Below are 16,664 nucleotides of genomic sequence, written 5' to 3'. Positions count from 1 at the left end.
ACAACAAATTTGTTTGAAAGATAACCTGACAGACTTATTTACAAAGGCATTATCTACCGCAACCTTTGAAAAACTGGTGCACAACAATGGAATGCGGCGGCTCAGAGATCTCAAGTGATGTTTCCATGAGGGGGGAGTAAATATACTTTTTAAAAGTATAAGATTATATGAAATATGCACTCTTTTTCCTTCACTAGGATTTTTTTTTCAGTGGGTTTTTTCTTAGTAAGGTTTTAACGAGATATATTTCATCTATATAATGTGTATCTAAGGTGGAGTATTATAAATATGTTAAATTAGGTGTAATATAGATGCCCATTATTAGTGTCCATTGGTCATATGTCACTTATCCATTATCCCATGTGTTATCCATATGTCTCAAGATTGTCCATGTAATCCACCTTCTACTTGCTTGCCTATAAATAGTGTCAAATGGTGGATTTTGGAAGAGACACATATGGGTGATCAATCCAAAAAGATTGGAGAAAGTGAGAAATCTATTTTTTGTTATTTTATTCTTTTTATTATTTATTTATTTTATATATTCATATATTATATTATAATTATTTTAATATTTATTTATTTTTATTATATTATATTTTCTTCATATTTGCATTGGATAGGAATGACAACGGGGCCGGGGTGGGGCGAGGATGGAGATTGGGTTCGGGGTCGGGGACGGGGCGGGGATCTCCTCCCCGTCCCCGACCGGGGATACGATTTCGGTCAAATCAGAGATTTTCTGCCCCGATCGAGTTGGGGACCCGACACGATGTACTCCTCAAATTCACAACACCCATTTAGTTTTTGGGTCAATTTGGACAATTTTTCCAAATTTTTTAAGTTTGAAGTGGGGCAAAAACCATTTTGGGTTAGAAATGGGGTGTTTTAATCAATTATTTATCTGTTGCTTCTTTGCCCGTTCGTCTTCTCTCTTCTCAACTGTTTGTGAAACTCCACCGTCTAATCCCGCAGAGCCGTAGCTCCGCCGTTCGTCTCCTTCTCCACACGGCAACGCCGATTCTGGTAAGATCATCCTGCGATTGCTCTCACTTGAATATGTTAGCCTTTTTCGGCAGTGCACTCTCTAATTGAACCAGTCTTCTCCTTCCCCGCTCTCTCTAAGTTGTCTTTTTTTCTTCTCATTTGGACGTAAAAGTGTTGCTATTACAACTTTTTAGCATTCTCTTCTTCCAATTAGCACTAAAATGTTTATAATTTTGTAATTATATTTTCTGAATTTTTAAATTTAACCGCTATTTTAAGATTCTGTTCTCTTTTGCAATGATTTTGCTCTCATTGTACATGTTAATGGAAATATATGCTGGGATAGATAATTAGTTTTCAACTACAGGTGTGAAGCTCTCGAGTCCCTTCTGACTTTCTGAATATTTTCGTATACATATCAACATGACTCGTGCAAGAAGAAAACAAGAAAAGAGAAATAGGAAGGAAAGATTACAGAATGGAAAGGAAGAAGAAAGATCAATGACTGAAAGAATTGAAGTGGTTCGGCGAATTATGTCTACATCCTGACATTTTCAAGCAATGCCACTAAATCTTAGTATTCTTTGTTGACTCTTTTTCTAACTGGAAATTCAAAACATTCTAATGCCTGTGTTAAAACTACCAATTGGTGACATTGTGCCCGTGAAGTTCACACCATTTCTATTCAGGTCCAATTTCTTTGCTTCTCCTCACCAAAACCCAATAAAGCTGTTGAAAGTAGCTGCAGATGCCAAGAACTTAAAATTTGGTAGAATAGTCCATGCCCATCTGATCATTACCAATCACAGCCATGGAGACTGTAAAGTGAACCAACTGAATTCCCTTATTAATTTGTACGTGAAATGTGATGAAGTATCGATTGCTCGGCAAATGTTTGATAGTATGCCTAGAAGAAATGTCATATCCTGGAGCACTTTAATGGCTGGGTACATGCAAAATGGGAGTCCCTTGGAAGTTTTTGAGTTATTAAAAAAGATGGTTGTGAAGGATAATATCTTACCCAATGAATATGTGATTGCTACTGTTATATCTTCTTGTGATAGTCAAATGTATATAGAGGGGAAGCAATGCCATGGGTATGTGTTTAAGTCTGGATTGGAGCTTCATCAATATGTTAAGAATACTCTTATTCAGATGTACTCTAAATGTTCAGATGTAAGAGCAGCAATGCAGATTTTATATACTGTCCCAGGTTATGACATATTTTGTTATAATTTGGTAATGAGTGAGCTTCTACAGCACACACATACGGGAGAAGCTGTAGAAGTTCTGAAGTTAATGATTAGTGAAGGCATAGAATGGAATAATGCCACTTTTGTTACAATTTTTCGCCTTTGTGCTAGTCTTAGAGATATAAAATTAGGTAAGCAAGTTCATGCTCAAATGTTGAAAAGTGATATTGACTGTGATGTCTATATTGGAAGTTCTCTCATTGACATGTATGGGAAGTGTGGTAATGTGTCTAGTGGAAGAGCCTTTTTTGACCAGTTGCAAAGCCGTAATGTTGTTTCTTGGACATCAATCATGGCAGCTTATTTTCAGAATGGATTCTTTGAAGAAGCATTGGATCTGTTTTCAAAGATGGAAGTTGATCATATTCCTCCCAATGAATATACACTGGCAGTGTTGTTAAACTCTGCTGCAGGTTTGTCTGCACTAAGCCTTGGGGATCAGTTACATGCACGTGCTGAGAAATCAGGTCTCAAAGCCAATGTTATAGTAGGTAATGCCTTGATCATAATGTATTCCAAGAGTGGGGACATTTTAGCAGCACGATGTGTGTTTTCAAATATGATGTGTTGTGATACCATTACCTGGAATGCAGTAATAACTGGCCACTCACACCATGGTCTTGGCGCGGTAGCTTTAAGCATGTTCCAGGACATGTTGGCTACTAGAGAGCGTCCTAATTATGTAACCTTTATTGGTGTTCTCTCTGCTTGTGCCCATTTAAGTCGGGTGGATGAAGGATTCTACTATTTTAATCATTTGATGAAGCAGTTTGGTATTGTCCCTGGATTGGAACACTATACCTGTATTGTTGGACTCTTAAGTAGATCTGGACGGCTGGATGAAGCTGAGAAATTTATGGCATCAAATCAAATTAATTGGGATGTTGTTTCCTGGCGCACCCTTCTCAATGCTTGTTATGTTCATAGAAATTATGATAAAGGGAAGCAAATAGCAGAGAACTTGCTACAGTTGGAGCCTAAGGATGTAGGAACGTATATTCTATTGTCAAACATGCATGCCAGAGTTAGGAGGTGGGATGGTGTTGTTAAGATTCGAAAATTGATGAGGGAAAGAAATGTCAAGAAAGAACCTGGAGTGAGTTGGTTAGAAATAAGAAATGTTGCCCATGTTTTTACATCTGAGGATATTAAACACCCCGAGTCCAATCTGATTTATGATAAGGTAAAGGATTTATTATCTAAGATTCGACCTTTGGGGTATGTTCCTGATATTGCTAGTGTATTGCACGATATTGAGGACGAGCAAAAGGTAGACAATCTTAGCTATCACAGTGAGAAGCTTGCTATAGCATATGGCTTGATGAAGACACCATCAGGCGCACCAATCAGGGTGATTAAAAACCTTAGGATGTGCGATGATTGTCACACTGCTGTCAAACTTATTTCCAAGGTTGCTAATAGGTTTATAATTGTTAGAGATGCCAATCGCTTCCATCATTTTCAAGATGGTTTTTGCTCGTGTGGAGATTATTGGTGATAATTTGAATGAGTTTCTCAAGGGCTTGGATGTTTTGATGATAAAATTTCCACCTATGCGGTAGGGGAGATAATAACATACTCTTTCATTAGTCTGGTATTAGGCATTCATGAAACAAGTTGAGCCAACTACTTTCTCATGATGTTGGGTATGTGGGTTATTATTGAAATTTACTTAAATTGCAACTATCGGAACTAGCTAAAACAATCTAAATCTATTGCAGATTGCAGCATATTGGGAGGTAAATTCTCCAGTATCAAGGTTTTTTTGGTGAACAGCGAACAAAATACAAGTAGAAGCAATTGATTTGCAAGTTTACAAGTTAGTATTTTACTTGTATCTTTGACAGTGGTCATTTCAATATTCATCAGGTTTGTTGAATGCTAGGCCCTAGATCGCATGTCGACCTTGAAACCAGATTGAATCTTCTACTAATGAGTTGGTTAAGTCATCAGAGTTTCCAACTAGAGAATCAAGATTAGAGCCAGTATAATTCATCTGCTGGGTTTTTTTCTTTGCACTTATGCTGTAGTTTGGAAGGCAACATTTTGCTATATTGGAATTCACGTTTTGGAATGAAATGCAATGCCAAATTAAAAGAGGAAGGGGCTTAGATACGAGGCAGAGCTAGTATCATTTGAGATTAATATTCAGATAGCCTTTCTTGAAAGAACTTTTGCTGCTTTGTTCTTGGCGAAGTCATCTGCACCTCTCGCCATAACTTTTTATGTGAAAAGCACAACTCATATTGAGGTCACACTGGGGTTGCTCCAAGAATTTACAAGATGATACAAATAAAGGCATCACACCACAAGGAGTTCAAGATGTAGTTCCATTTAATGCATTCAAGCTTCATTTATGATGAGTCAAGCTTAATTCAAGGAAATAGACTTAAACTACATCAAACTACTTCAAGTGAAGCTTCAATAATTTCTGGATGGTTACAAACTCTTGAGTGGCTGATTTAAAAGACCAATTTTCGGAGTTGGGATGCTTATTAGTTTATTTGAAGTTTAAAGACCATTTATATGTTGTTTTAGGTTTCTTTTGTTTGTGGTCATTTATAGCATTAAAGTTTGGGAGGTTACAAACAATAACATGACATAGTGGAAGGATTTAGGTTGTATTTTGGAGGCTATATAAAGTCATCCTTATTGTAACACAAGGAGGAGATGGAGTGTCGACAAATTTAAATGAAATCAAAGTCTTTTGAGCCTATGGCCACGTGCAACTTATTTTGCATATCTTGTATTTAGATTTGCATGCTAGGATTATTCAAGTAGTATTGATCAAGCTATCTTAAAAAGTTATTCGAGGAGGTCAGAGACGAGTTTTGGGTATTAGGTCTTGTTCCTCAACGAGGTTGTTAGATCCGATGGTTACTTAACACTAGACGTCCTGGATGAATGGATTCTCACTAATCAACGATTTGATAGCTACTTGAAAACTAAAGATTGAATTCATTAAATTCTCCAGTCTCTATATTCCCTGTCTAGCCTCCCCCATTCTGCAAGTATGCTTTCTTCGTGATGATGCTTTTTAGTTCATTTTGTATTCTTAATGCAAAGTGTCAAATTCGTTGCTTATATCCTGTATTGAAGGGACTTGTTGGTGCATGTACTATACAAAGGGGGAGACATTGTTGATGATATCGAAGCGTATGGAGCTTTCAAAGCAATCAGCGGAGGCTTCAATATTCATAATACTCCATCTCTGACAGCTACCTTCTCTCTCCATTCCGAAGAGAGGGATTTGTAATGTGAAATGAAAGCGGTATGTAAGTTATTTTATGAGGTTTTCTGGTATTTTCATTTCTTAATAGCTACTCATTATTTACGAGTTCAAGCGGTAGAAGAATAAGAAAAAAAAAGTTTACATATTTTCATTGTTTATGAAGTATGCAATCTTTTGTGGCCTCTCCTGGGGGATTCAGTGGCAAATGATTCTTCAGGTTCTTATATCTTTGACTCTATTGGACTTACGAAGTTCATTAAGAGACCATTGTGGACTATGAAGCACAGATACTTCATGTGAGGTAAAGAATCAGTATTAGACACGTATCGGATATCGATACTTCTAAATACTTCTCAAATACGTATCTGACACGCGATTTGACATATCTATACTTTTAGATACTTTCTAGATACGTATCTGACATACGATTTGACGTATCTATTTCTATGCATATTTTTTTAAAAAGCTCACAACTCGAGTCCAAAAACTAAAGGGAAAAAAAATAAATAACGGACCATATTCACATTTGAGTCCTCACAAAATCCACCAAAATATAAACCATTTGGATATCTTCAACAATAAGTTTTTTTTGTTTATTTTCATACTTCTCTCTCTAATCTTCTTCTTCTTCTTTGCAATATGAGTCACTTTTCTATTGCATTTTATTAATTATTATACTTCAACATCTTAGATGTTTCTTTTTTTGTATTGTATTTCAGTATTTGTATTCTATTTTGTGCTATTTTTATTAATTTGTATGCTAAATTTATCTATATCCTAGATTTTTTTTTTTTTAAAAAAAATGTATCTTCAACGTATCAGTATCCTCGTTTTTTAGAAATATATATATTAAAAAAATGACGTATCTTTAGACGTATTCGTATCTTAGTTTTTTAGAAATTGACGAATCGTTGTATCCGATCGTATCATGTAGTCGTATCTATGTCTCTGATTCACAGATTGTGGGAGAAGATGGTAAGCTATTATAATCAACCCATCAGGTGATAAAGGGAACTACCTCAATTACGTTTGAGAACTTCTCTGTTTTAGGTGAACAAATTTGCTTGAAAAGATGATCAATAATCAAGAAGAAATGAGAATTTGTTCCTATCTTAAAAATTTTAAACACTTCACAATCTAATTGATCAAACTAAATTGAAAGTTCTCAAAACATGCATCCTATACACAAGAATACAAAGAAAGGATGAAGGTTGAGAGAAATTAAATCTCTACAAGAAATTTCATTCAACTTGTTCTTCAAATGACTAATTGATATCATTATTTATACTAAATGAAAAGTCACCATGAAAGGACACAACCCTTCATCCATGTAGTTCAAATCTAGCCAAAAACCTATTAGACATCCAAACACAAAATATAAGAACACAACAAAGATGAAAAAAATTACAATATCAATAGCCTTTCGTGAAGACTATCTCTCTCCCAGGACCTGGACATTGTATAAAATCCTTCATACCCTTCCTTGGTCCCTAACACTCTATTTATAACCAAGATACTTTACCACTATCCCATTTCTAGTATCATACTAAACTTATTCATATATCTTAATAGTAGTTTGAACACGTATTTAATGCTTCTTGTAATCTTTTAGTTCTAACTCTTGTCAATTAACGTTGTGGCACGAGGTATTATGCCTCATGAGTTTGTGCAGAAACTTTATATGAACTTTGGTTGTGCTGGTTGAGCACGATTTTCATCTTGCAGACTTCCCTCATTCACTAATTCTTTGGTGTGTTCATCTCTGCTATATATGTGTTTAAGATTCGTAGTTAGGTATAAAATGGGTAGGAAAGACTATGAATGAATATATAGCTTTTCCATGATTGTCACAATGTGTATAAAATATATTTGTACATGTCATCCTTGCGCAGATGTGTATAAAATATATTAGGAATAGAAAAGCGATTGATTGAACTTGGTTATTAATTAAGAGATAATATTTTTGTGATAAATTGATTAACAAAACCACTAAGTAGTCCAACCATCTCTTAATAACTATCTCTTAATTGAATTAATTAAGATTGTGTTGTGAGCAAAAACTATCTTACGATTATAATAACCACCTCATGTTACTGTAAATATTATTTTGTATTTCCAAATTAGCTATAGTCAATACTATTTCAAAACTTCTATTTGCTATAGTATTTACTATTTGCTACAGTTTTTATTATTTTACATTCATTATTTTTTTTTTTTTATTTGCTACTATGATTATTATTTTCTTCTCAAACTAAAATAGTTTACATCTAAAACACATATTATTATAACTCAAACTAAAATCATCTACACCCAAAAACAAACTATTATAACCTAACTATAATAACTTAGGACTATAATAATCAACTCGTTATCCCAAAAGTCCTCTAAGAAATTATTTTTCTCCTTGATGTTTTTTAATTTCCTTTGTTCACTCGTCAAGCCCCCTCTTTATTGCTTCTACATTCGAATTTGGATAAGAGAAAGTAAATTTGACTTTTGTGTAGATTCTCGATTGCTTTATTTTGATTGGCCCTCAACAACTCGACACCAATAAACCAAACATGGGAGTATTAAGGTTAGAAACCATTCACGAACCCTATATCAAATATGAAAATTATTTTTAACGACAGAATTGTTGAAAATATTTACAAACATAGCAAAATATCACAGTTTATTTGCGATAGACTGCGATAGATCACGATAAACTACTATTTGTATTTATTATAAAATTTTACTATATTTGTAAATATTTTAGTTCATTTTGCTATATTTGAAAACAATCCTATCAAATATGTAGGCATTCATGTTAGAAGATGTGATTCGCTTGATTAAAATTGAAAGGTCTAAGTTTGATTATTGCAACTTCTATCGATTTGAGTAGTTTTTGAAAATTAAAAAAAAAAAAAAAAAAAAAAACTAAAACTAAAACTTTATAAAGTTTGATTTAAATTAACATAATCATCAAGTTTGAATAACTAAATTTGTAACTCAACCTTATATATTTTATTGGTTTAAACATTTAATTTTAAACAATAAATCACCTTAGAAATTCAACTTACACCAATTTGGTGTTTATCAATGCAAATAAATGCCAAATCTAGTGCATTATTATGGCAAAAGATGATAAAAATAATTGAATGACAATGAAACACACAATTGTGTTCAATTGAAGATGAACTATTACATGATTATTCAACTCTTACAAAATTGAAACTTTTACAACATAAAAGTGACCCAAATATTAATTTTTAGATAAGATTTTTACCTTGTCTGGAAGTTCAATCTTCCTATACAAAATCCAAAAAGAAAAGCTATAAGGATAGGGAAGAGAATGAGAATGACTCCCACCAGAGGAAGTTGGTTGTGATGAAACCCAAAGTAATCTCTCAAGAAAGCTGATACTGTTTTTGTTTCTTCAAACACCTTCAATGGCTTCTCTATATCTCCAAATTGTGAAGTTAGCAAACAATTCAATGTCCATGATGTTGGGATCATATAATACAACCATATCCACCACCCTGGAATTTGCTGCATACAAAGGAAAAATACATAAAAGGAAAATAAAAAATACTATTAAGGAGAATAATAATTAGGAGTAAACCCTAATTTCCTTTAGCAAAACAAGATACAACAAGGAACATCTTTTTGGTCTTTGTCACTAAAATATGTAATAAGAAAAAGGATAATTGCAATGGGTAGCACTTTTATGACCAATAATTAGGTGTATAGCAACATTTTTAAAGAATGCAAATATAACAAAATCTCATAGACTCTATCGTTGATACTCCTATTAGCAATGTAGTCTAGATACTTGTGTTTACTTAGTCAGATATAGCAACATACCGGTTTTGGAACGAGAAAGCCAGCAAAGAGATTGAACATGGTGTAGAAGGCAGAGGACAAAATGCTAGCAATTTGATAGTTTGGTGTGATGGAGACAAGCAGCATCCCAAGATAATTAAAGTAAACAAGTGCTAAAAACATTGAATAGAAACACCAAAATACTTTGGATGCTGATCCATAGAATCCAATCATTGGGTAAGTGATGGTAATATAGATAGCTACTTGTACAAACAGATATGGAACCTCAACAATCACCTGCAAAGTAGAAGGAAATTGTGAATTAGTTAATTGATACATACTTCACTGAATAGAGATTCAAAATCTCTGGAAACTTGCTTATGTGTTGACATATTAGTTGTAAACATACACAAGATTTTAAGTCTATCAGTGATAGAAACTTATAGAAGTCTATCCTTGATACTATTAGTGGTAAAAACTGATACAAGTCTATAATTGATAGACACTGATAGAAGTCTATTCTATTAGTGTTTATCAATGATAGAAACTGATAGAATTCTATCATTGATACTATCAACGATAGAAACTGATACAAGTCTACCATTGATAGACATTGATAGAAGTCTATTAGTATCTATCAGTGATAGAAACTGACAGAAGTCTATCATTGATACTATAGTGATAGAAATTGATACAAGTCTAGCATTGATAAACACAATGTCTATCAGTGTTTTTTTTGCCATTTCTGTAAATAGTTTGACATTGGTTCTATTTGTGAAAATTTTCCTAAGATGAATGTGTACCTGCGCAAGGGAATAAGCCCATGAAGAATACATCCCAGAAAACCTCTCTCTGTACATCACAGTTCTCTCCATCGATACATGAGGAAGGACTGATGAGCAGTTGTTGATACCGATGAAGATTACAGCCGTGAACATCGAACCGAAGACATTGAATAAGTCTTGTTGGTTTTCTCTTCAAACATGAACAAAAAGCAGACGAAAGGTTGCACATTATTCGTAAGACTCCAAATACTTTGAGAACTAAAATTATGGCACTAAAAGCTTTCACATTAAGAAAAATGTATACATACAATGCAAAAAATCAGAAAATACTCACAGCTTCTTTCCCTGTTTCCAGAATAGTATCCCAAAAATCAAAGATGATAAAGTTGTATGCAAGAAACGCATTGAGTTGTAAGAAGGATTCCTCCAATAAGACAAGTTGTGTTTCCAAAGGCAAGCCTTGAATTGTCCCACAAAAGTATGCGAAAAGACGTTTGAAAAATACAAATCTCTCGAACCAGGAGGCGAAATACTCAACTGCTTTACAAGTTCTTTGACATGCCTGCATAACAAGAATTGTTAAATCCTCTCTCATTTTTAGTACATAATGAATTTGCATCTTATTTGCAATGTCATCTTTTCTGAAGAAGAGGATTAGTGGAAATCATAACTCATGTAGTTAAGTGAAACAAAAATTCTAGAGCTTAACCCACTCATATTGCTTAGAGTTTCTATAGACTTGAGCAAAATCTATGCCAAGTTCTGCTTCTGCTGAGGAAGAGGTAACATCTAGCATCCATGTTGCAGGATTGTAGTTCTCTCTAATCTTCAAAATCCCAGGGACATTCTGTGTAACGAAAAATGAGATGGTCAGAAACAATGGAAATAGAATACATAGTCACAAGCAACAATACTAGTTGCAGAGCAGACTGACCTCAAAATATTCTATAACCTTGCATGAATGTTGTCCGAGCGGACCACAATACACGATTTGCCCGCCAGTTTTCAGAAGAATCAACTGCGCAAAGAGTGAAAGCAGTCTAAAACAAGTGATGGTTTACAAAAGAATTTTTGCTTTCATCAATTGTTATGTAGGAAAATGTTTGAAGGGAGGACAAATAGTTCAATGAACAAATGCAGTTGAAGCTCTGATATGGGAAAATGTAATGTGGGAAAATATAGAGAGTATTACAACAGTTGAAAATTTTTTACCTCATCAAATGATTCGAAGATGTCGATACTAGGCTGGTGTATGGTACAAACTATTGTTCTTCCCGTATCAACGACATTCTTAACTGCTCGCATGACAATTGCAGCTGCTCGTGCATCCAAACCAGTTGTAGGCTCATCCATGAAAATGATTGAGGGGTTGGAAACAAGTTCCACAGCTATGGTTAATCTTTTGCGCTGCTCAGTTGATAGACCACTAACACCAGGTATGCCAACTAAGGAATCCTTTATGCTTTCAAGTTCAATGGTCTCAAGGACTTCATTCACAAATTGCTATTAAACGAGAGACTAATGTTAGTATCATGAACTAATTATCCTTTTTGTTTATAACTAATAATCATTTGGTTCCAGTTTAACAGGGAAGAAAACACCACATACTGCTCGTGTTTTCAAGTCGATGTCAGATGCCAAACGAAGCCAAGCAGAGAAAATTAGAGATTCTTCCACTGTGATTTGTGGAGAATGTATATCAGTTTGTTCACAGTAACCAGATATCCTTACAAATGTTTCTTGAACTTTAGGAAAACCACCAATTCTGATTTCTCCTTCCACGTATCCGCTTGTTTTTCTTCCGGCAAGAACATCAAGCAGAGTTGTTTTTCCAGCTCCACTGACACCCATCAATGCTGTGAGGATGCCAGGCCTTAAAGCCCCTGTAATATCAGAAAGGAGTTGGAGTTTCTTCTGGCTGACACCCCTTTCTCTCATTTCCTTGAATTCCAAACAAAAAGTTAGCAATGGCTTTCAGTGCTTAAATAATAATGTTTTCAAAATACTTTTGCTCCTTCCCATAACAAAAATTGAGCAAAAACGCTAGATAAACTATATCGTTTTTGTCTGAATCCAATCAATCAATCACAATTTTCAAAAATAATTACAAAAGCACAGATAAAACAATGTTTTTAAAAACAGCCAAGAGAAAGCATTCACCAGAATAGAAAAACTTGCCCCACCCACGAGTAAATATTTCGTAGTAGTCTCATTAGACCGTACATCTTTCTTGGTATATCCAGAAAATAGGTAGGAGCATAACAAATCAGTCTTGAAGGAATGTATTCAATAGAATTCCCTTCTTCAGGTGGCAAGTCAGGAGCATACTATCTCTAACTCAAATGGAGAAAGTAACTATTTCAAAATTCAAAGCTAAGTGCTCACCAAGTGTTTGTTCAATACGTCAGTATTGGAATTAGTTATGAGTTCGAATTTGATCCAAATTTATATTTTTTGGGAATTAGTTGGATTATCTATTAATAAGTTTTTGGTTCACGACAAATGCTTGTTAAAAGGCATTTGTAACGAATCGCATAGGGGATTTTTGGTTTATTATTACAATTAATGAAAACACCCATTTAATTTAAGAGCTAATTTAGTAAAGAAAGTCAAGAATATTACCAATGGCATGTCTACATAATACTGCAAATCTTGAAACACAACTGTTAGAGGTTTAAATGGCAATGCTAATCTGCCTGTTGTTTGAAGCAATCCATCCATGAAAAAAAAAAGAAAAAAAAATCAATAAATTCATTTAATGATAAGAATTGCAGAGATTCCTTAATAAACATACATAAAGAAAGAACAGATTATGGACCTTTGTTGGATTCTATGGCGGTCGGAGCTTGTTCCACCGAAATAGAACCGCCATTGCATTCTTCACTGCTCTTCGATTTGGAAAGCTTTTCATAAGAGATAATAGCACGAGAAGATGCAGGAGCTAAATGTAGAATAAAAGAGGAATTTGTCGATATATATATGAAGAAACACAGAAAAGTTCGAATGAATTGGAAGTAAGAAGAAGGGAAAATGAAATTACGGTTGAGGAAAGTTAGAGCCAAGGCAAATCCAATGTTGAACAAGAGTGCAAATCCAAACAAGGCTCCGAGTGAAATCCAGAAGTATCGATGATGATAATCGAGGCCTCGACTTTGAAGAACTTCATGTCCTATTGTAGTGTTTGTAGCTTCAACCTACACAAAACGCCACCAGAAACCATAAATCCATGTCTCAATGTTTCATGGTTTCGATACGAGAGGTGAATCAATATTTCTATTATATCGTATAAAATTCTAAAAAAAACACAATAATAAGCATCAAAACATCACTAATATAAATATAATCAAAATAATAGAATGTTTATTTATTGGTTTAAATTTATTTTTTTCTTGAACTTTTTGTTTTTACAGTATTTTCAGAAATATGCATCCAAATCCACATTTGATCAATATTTCGTTGAAACTTTTGTAGGTTAAGAACTCGATAATTTTGTCAATGTTGATATTTTGATCCTTGCACACACACACACACACATATATATATATATATATATATGTATGTATATAGTCAACTCATCGACAAGTATCCAAATATTTGACACGTATCAGACATGGACATGGCAAACTAAAGTGTTTGTGCTTCTTAGGCATCGTATGGTTGGAAGTTTTTCTAGATGAGAATCAACACAAAAACATACCAAATCTATGTTTGTTTCGTAGTTTTCTATCATTTTTCTCGAAATAAGCTACTTTCAAGCATCCTTTTTCTCATAGACATGTTTTCTTTTCCTTTTTAAGACTGAAGTTTCCTTTTTTTTTCTCTCTTTTCTTCTGTTTTTTATTTTATATATATATAGACTGTTTTTAAATATAGAAAAATAAACTAAAATATTTACAAAATATGACAAAATTTTAGAACTATCAATGATAGACGGATAGACACTGATGGAAGTCTATCAGTGTCTATCAGTGATGTTGATAGACACGGATGGAAGTCTATCAGTGTCTATCATTGTCTATCATTGATAATTCAAAATACAACAGTTTTACCATTTGAAATAATTTCCCTATATATATACACATATAATTAATTAATATTCATTTTCAAAATTAATATAAACATTTGTTTTAATAGATCAACAATGATCAATTAAAATATTTACTTAATTTATTTTTACCATAAAAATTTATTAAAGAAATGCAGTTACTTATTTACATAAATTATTAATTAATTAGTTAAAAATATCTTAAATTTATTTAATTAGTAAACTAGGATTAGTTAAATTTAATTAGTACAACATTTTTCAATAATAATAATTTGATTATTTATTGTCTTTTTTAATCGAACAATTATTTATTGGTATTAATTTGATCCATTATTAACATACCGTTACTATTGATTATTTATAATCAACTAATCATTTGTTGTGATTAATTTTTAGAAAATTTATTTTAAATAATAAAACTATTGAAAATATTTTTAAATATAGCAAAATATCATAGTCTATCAGTAGTAGATAATGATAGATACTGACAGTCGTCTATCACTATTTATCAATGTCAATCAATAATAAATGATAATGGTCTATTAGTGTTTATCAATAGACAATGACATTTTGTTATATTTGAAAATATTTTGGTTCATTTTTCTATATTTGAAAACAACCCTAATTCTTATTACTTTATTCATTATTAACATATTAACATATCATCTTATAATACGTATAAAACCTTTTTGTTAGTATTCTTATTAACCTATCATATTTTTATCTCATTTATTTTTAAGTTTTATATAATATATAGTTTATTAAAATTTATTTTCTTAAATTATTTAATTAAAACTAAAATTATTAATGTTTAACTTAATTAAGTATAAAAATGATTAAGTATTAGATTACAATTAATACGACATTCATTAAACGCATTAAGTGGTTAATTTTAATTATAAATTACTCTATTTTCAAATATTTATAATTAAAATTGTTATCGATTCGTAATTAATTAATTTTTATCAATATATTCAATAGTATTTATTGTTTAATTAATTAATTTACTAAAATTATATAAGATGGTGATGCTTAATTTCATAAATTATATACGAACATAATTTTGTTCATAAAATTCTGATATCATTTCTCATGCACAATCAAACACACAGTAATCTTTGATTCTCAGACATGTCCCAAATATTTATAAAATCTTAAACTAAATGGCCATTTAAGTTGTAAGAAACTGTTTGATTGTACTTTCTTGTTTTTGTTAGTTAAGTTAGGTCAACCTTCTTTATTTTCTTTCTTGGGTTGTTCATTAGTTGGTTGAGATTTAGTAATTATTATAGGGCCATAAACTTTCTTATGATCAACAAGGTTAGTTTAAAACAAAGGTAATTGCAATAGGTAGCACTTTTAAGGATAATATTTAAGTATATAATATCATTTTAAAAAAATTACTAATATAGCAAAGTGTATTAATGATTGGTTGTATCGTTGATAGACTCCTGCAAACAATATAGTCTATGACTGATAAACCTACCGACAACATGGTCTATCATTGATAGACTCAAAGAGTAGAATCAAAATTTCGCTACATCTACAATTTTTTGGGAATTGTGTTATATTTGTTGATACTTTGAATTTGATTACTATATTTTCAACTGCACTTAAAATAATATTATTTTATAAAGAAGTTGTTTGGCCCACCGATTTTACAAGTCAATGTTAAATAACTTAAATTCAATAGCGATCACTATTGAAGTTTGCATGTTTATCTAAGAATTTCATCTTCCCTTTAACTTTCTTTTACACATTTATGAAGAAACTTTATTTTAACAACTATGCATCTCGAACACAAACTTTCTAATTCCAACTATATGAATTCTAGAAAACTCAACTCAGCACCTCGAACACCTCCTAATTGTTATTATGAAAAATCCATGGAGATATGAATTACATAAAGTAGCCTGACCTTTTGCCACCTTGGAGCAAGGAATTCATTGCTTGAAAGGCCAATTTCGCCATAACTAATGGGAGAAACCCAAAATACCCATTCCAACCAAGCTGGCATGGAGGCTGCAAAATCCCCAAATAAGGGGAAAAGTGTCATTTTCTCCTTATTAACAATACATAAAAATTAATTTTAAAAATTAATTAATTTAAAAAAAAAAATTTATTAAGATATTTATAGAAAACAGCTTTGAAAATTTTAAATCCCGTTTAAAATCCCGTTTGATAATATTTTTTAGTTTGGTTTTTAGTTTTTGAAAATTAAATTTATAAACACTCATTCTATATATATATATATATATTGCTCTGTTATTTTTTCATACCAATTTTATAAAAATCATGTCAAATTTTGAAAATAAAAAGAAGTAATTTTAAAAATTTTGTTTTTTAAAAAAAAAATTTGACTAAAATTTCAACTATTATACTTAAAAAAAGATGAACCTGATAAAATGAATGAAAATATGCTTAATTTTGAAAAATAAAAAACTAAAAACCAAAATAGTTACCAAACATGAGCTTAGATTTTTTGTTTTTTATTTTTGAAAATTACCTCTATCTCCCCTCTATTTTTTTAAGTAAAAGAATAGAATTCTTAACTAAATTCT

At 32.1% G+C, this 16,664-nt stretch overlaps 2 protein-coding genes across 8 annotated transcripts in view; one reads left to right on the top strand and one right to left on the bottom strand.

Annotated features, from left to right (window-relative positions):
• Nucleotides 1–870: 870 nt before the first annotated feature.
• Nucleotides 871–12,061, top strand: EMB2744 (Pentatricopeptide repeat (PPR) superfamily protein). 7 transcript variants are annotated; one of them, XR_016530838.1, is made up of 7 exons: nucleotides 871–1,026; nucleotides 1,355–3,886; nucleotides 3,962–4,059; nucleotides 5,340–5,511; nucleotides 10,065–10,292; nucleotides 10,414–11,494; nucleotides 11,640–12,061. XR_016530838.1 is itself a non-coding variant. In XM_090315804.1 (2 exons), exon 2 carries the CDS (start codon nucleotides 1,612–1,614, stop codon nucleotides 3,736–3,738), a length of 2,127 nt encoding a protein of 708 aa, XP_090171930.1. In that variant the 5' UTR covers nucleotides 871–1,026; nucleotides 1,355–1,611; the 3' UTR covers nucleotides 3,739–4,954. The 7 variants fall into 7 exon arrangements, 1 of the variants encoding a protein (XP_090171930.1); XR_016530841.1 differs by lacking the exon at nucleotides 1,355–3,886 and having other exon boundaries at nucleotides 877–1,026; XR_016530839.1 differs by lacking the exons at nucleotides 1,355–3,886; nucleotides 3,962–4,059 and having other exon boundaries at nucleotides 875–1,026.
• Nucleotides 8,611–16,664, bottom strand: part of LOC120081406 (pleiotropic drug resistance protein 3-like) — an 82,734-nt gene continuing 74,680 nt past the window's right edge. The window contains exons 12-23 of the mRNA XM_039036248.2: nucleotides 16,022–16,125; nucleotides 13,099–13,252; nucleotides 12,877–12,999; nucleotides 12,681–12,754; nucleotides 11,667–11,999; nucleotides 11,271–11,561; nucleotides 10,993–11,076; nucleotides 10,772–10,905; nucleotides 10,393–10,620; nucleotides 10,077–10,248; nucleotides 9,316–9,570; nucleotides 8,611–9,000 (exon numbers count right to left, since the gene is read on the bottom strand). Coding sequence (XP_038892176.2) covers nucleotides 8,734–9,000; nucleotides 9,316–9,570; nucleotides 10,077–10,248; nucleotides 10,393–10,620; nucleotides 10,772–10,905; nucleotides 10,993–11,076; nucleotides 11,271–11,561; nucleotides 11,667–11,999; nucleotides 12,681–12,754; nucleotides 12,877–12,999; nucleotides 13,099–13,252; nucleotides 16,022–16,125 — 2,219 coding nt within the window. The 3' untranslated portion in view covers nucleotides 8,611–8,733. The remainder of the gene's footprint in view (nucleotides 9,001–9,315; nucleotides 9,571–10,076; nucleotides 10,249–10,392; nucleotides 10,621–10,771; nucleotides 10,906–10,992; nucleotides 11,077–11,270; nucleotides 11,562–11,666; nucleotides 12,000–12,680; nucleotides 12,755–12,876; nucleotides 13,000–13,098; nucleotides 13,253–16,021; nucleotides 16,126–16,664) is intronic.

This window comes from Benincasa hispida, chromosome 7 (assembly GCF_027475165.1).
Source record: "Benincasa hispida cultivar pf3 chromosome 7, pf3_genome.v1.1, whole genome shotgun sequence".
Classification (NCBI taxonomy): domain Eukaryota; kingdom Viridiplantae; phylum Streptophyta; class Magnoliopsida; order Cucurbitales; family Cucurbitaceae; genus Benincasa; species Benincasa hispida.
This window is presented reverse-complemented; position numbering and strand designations above follow the sequence as displayed.

Bases quoted from the DNA above. Each gene is read 5' to 3' on its own strand.
- EMB2744 (XM_090315804.1), top strand. From the start codon at position 1,612: ATGCCTGTGTTAAAACTACCAATTGGTGACATTGTGCCCGTGAAGTTC.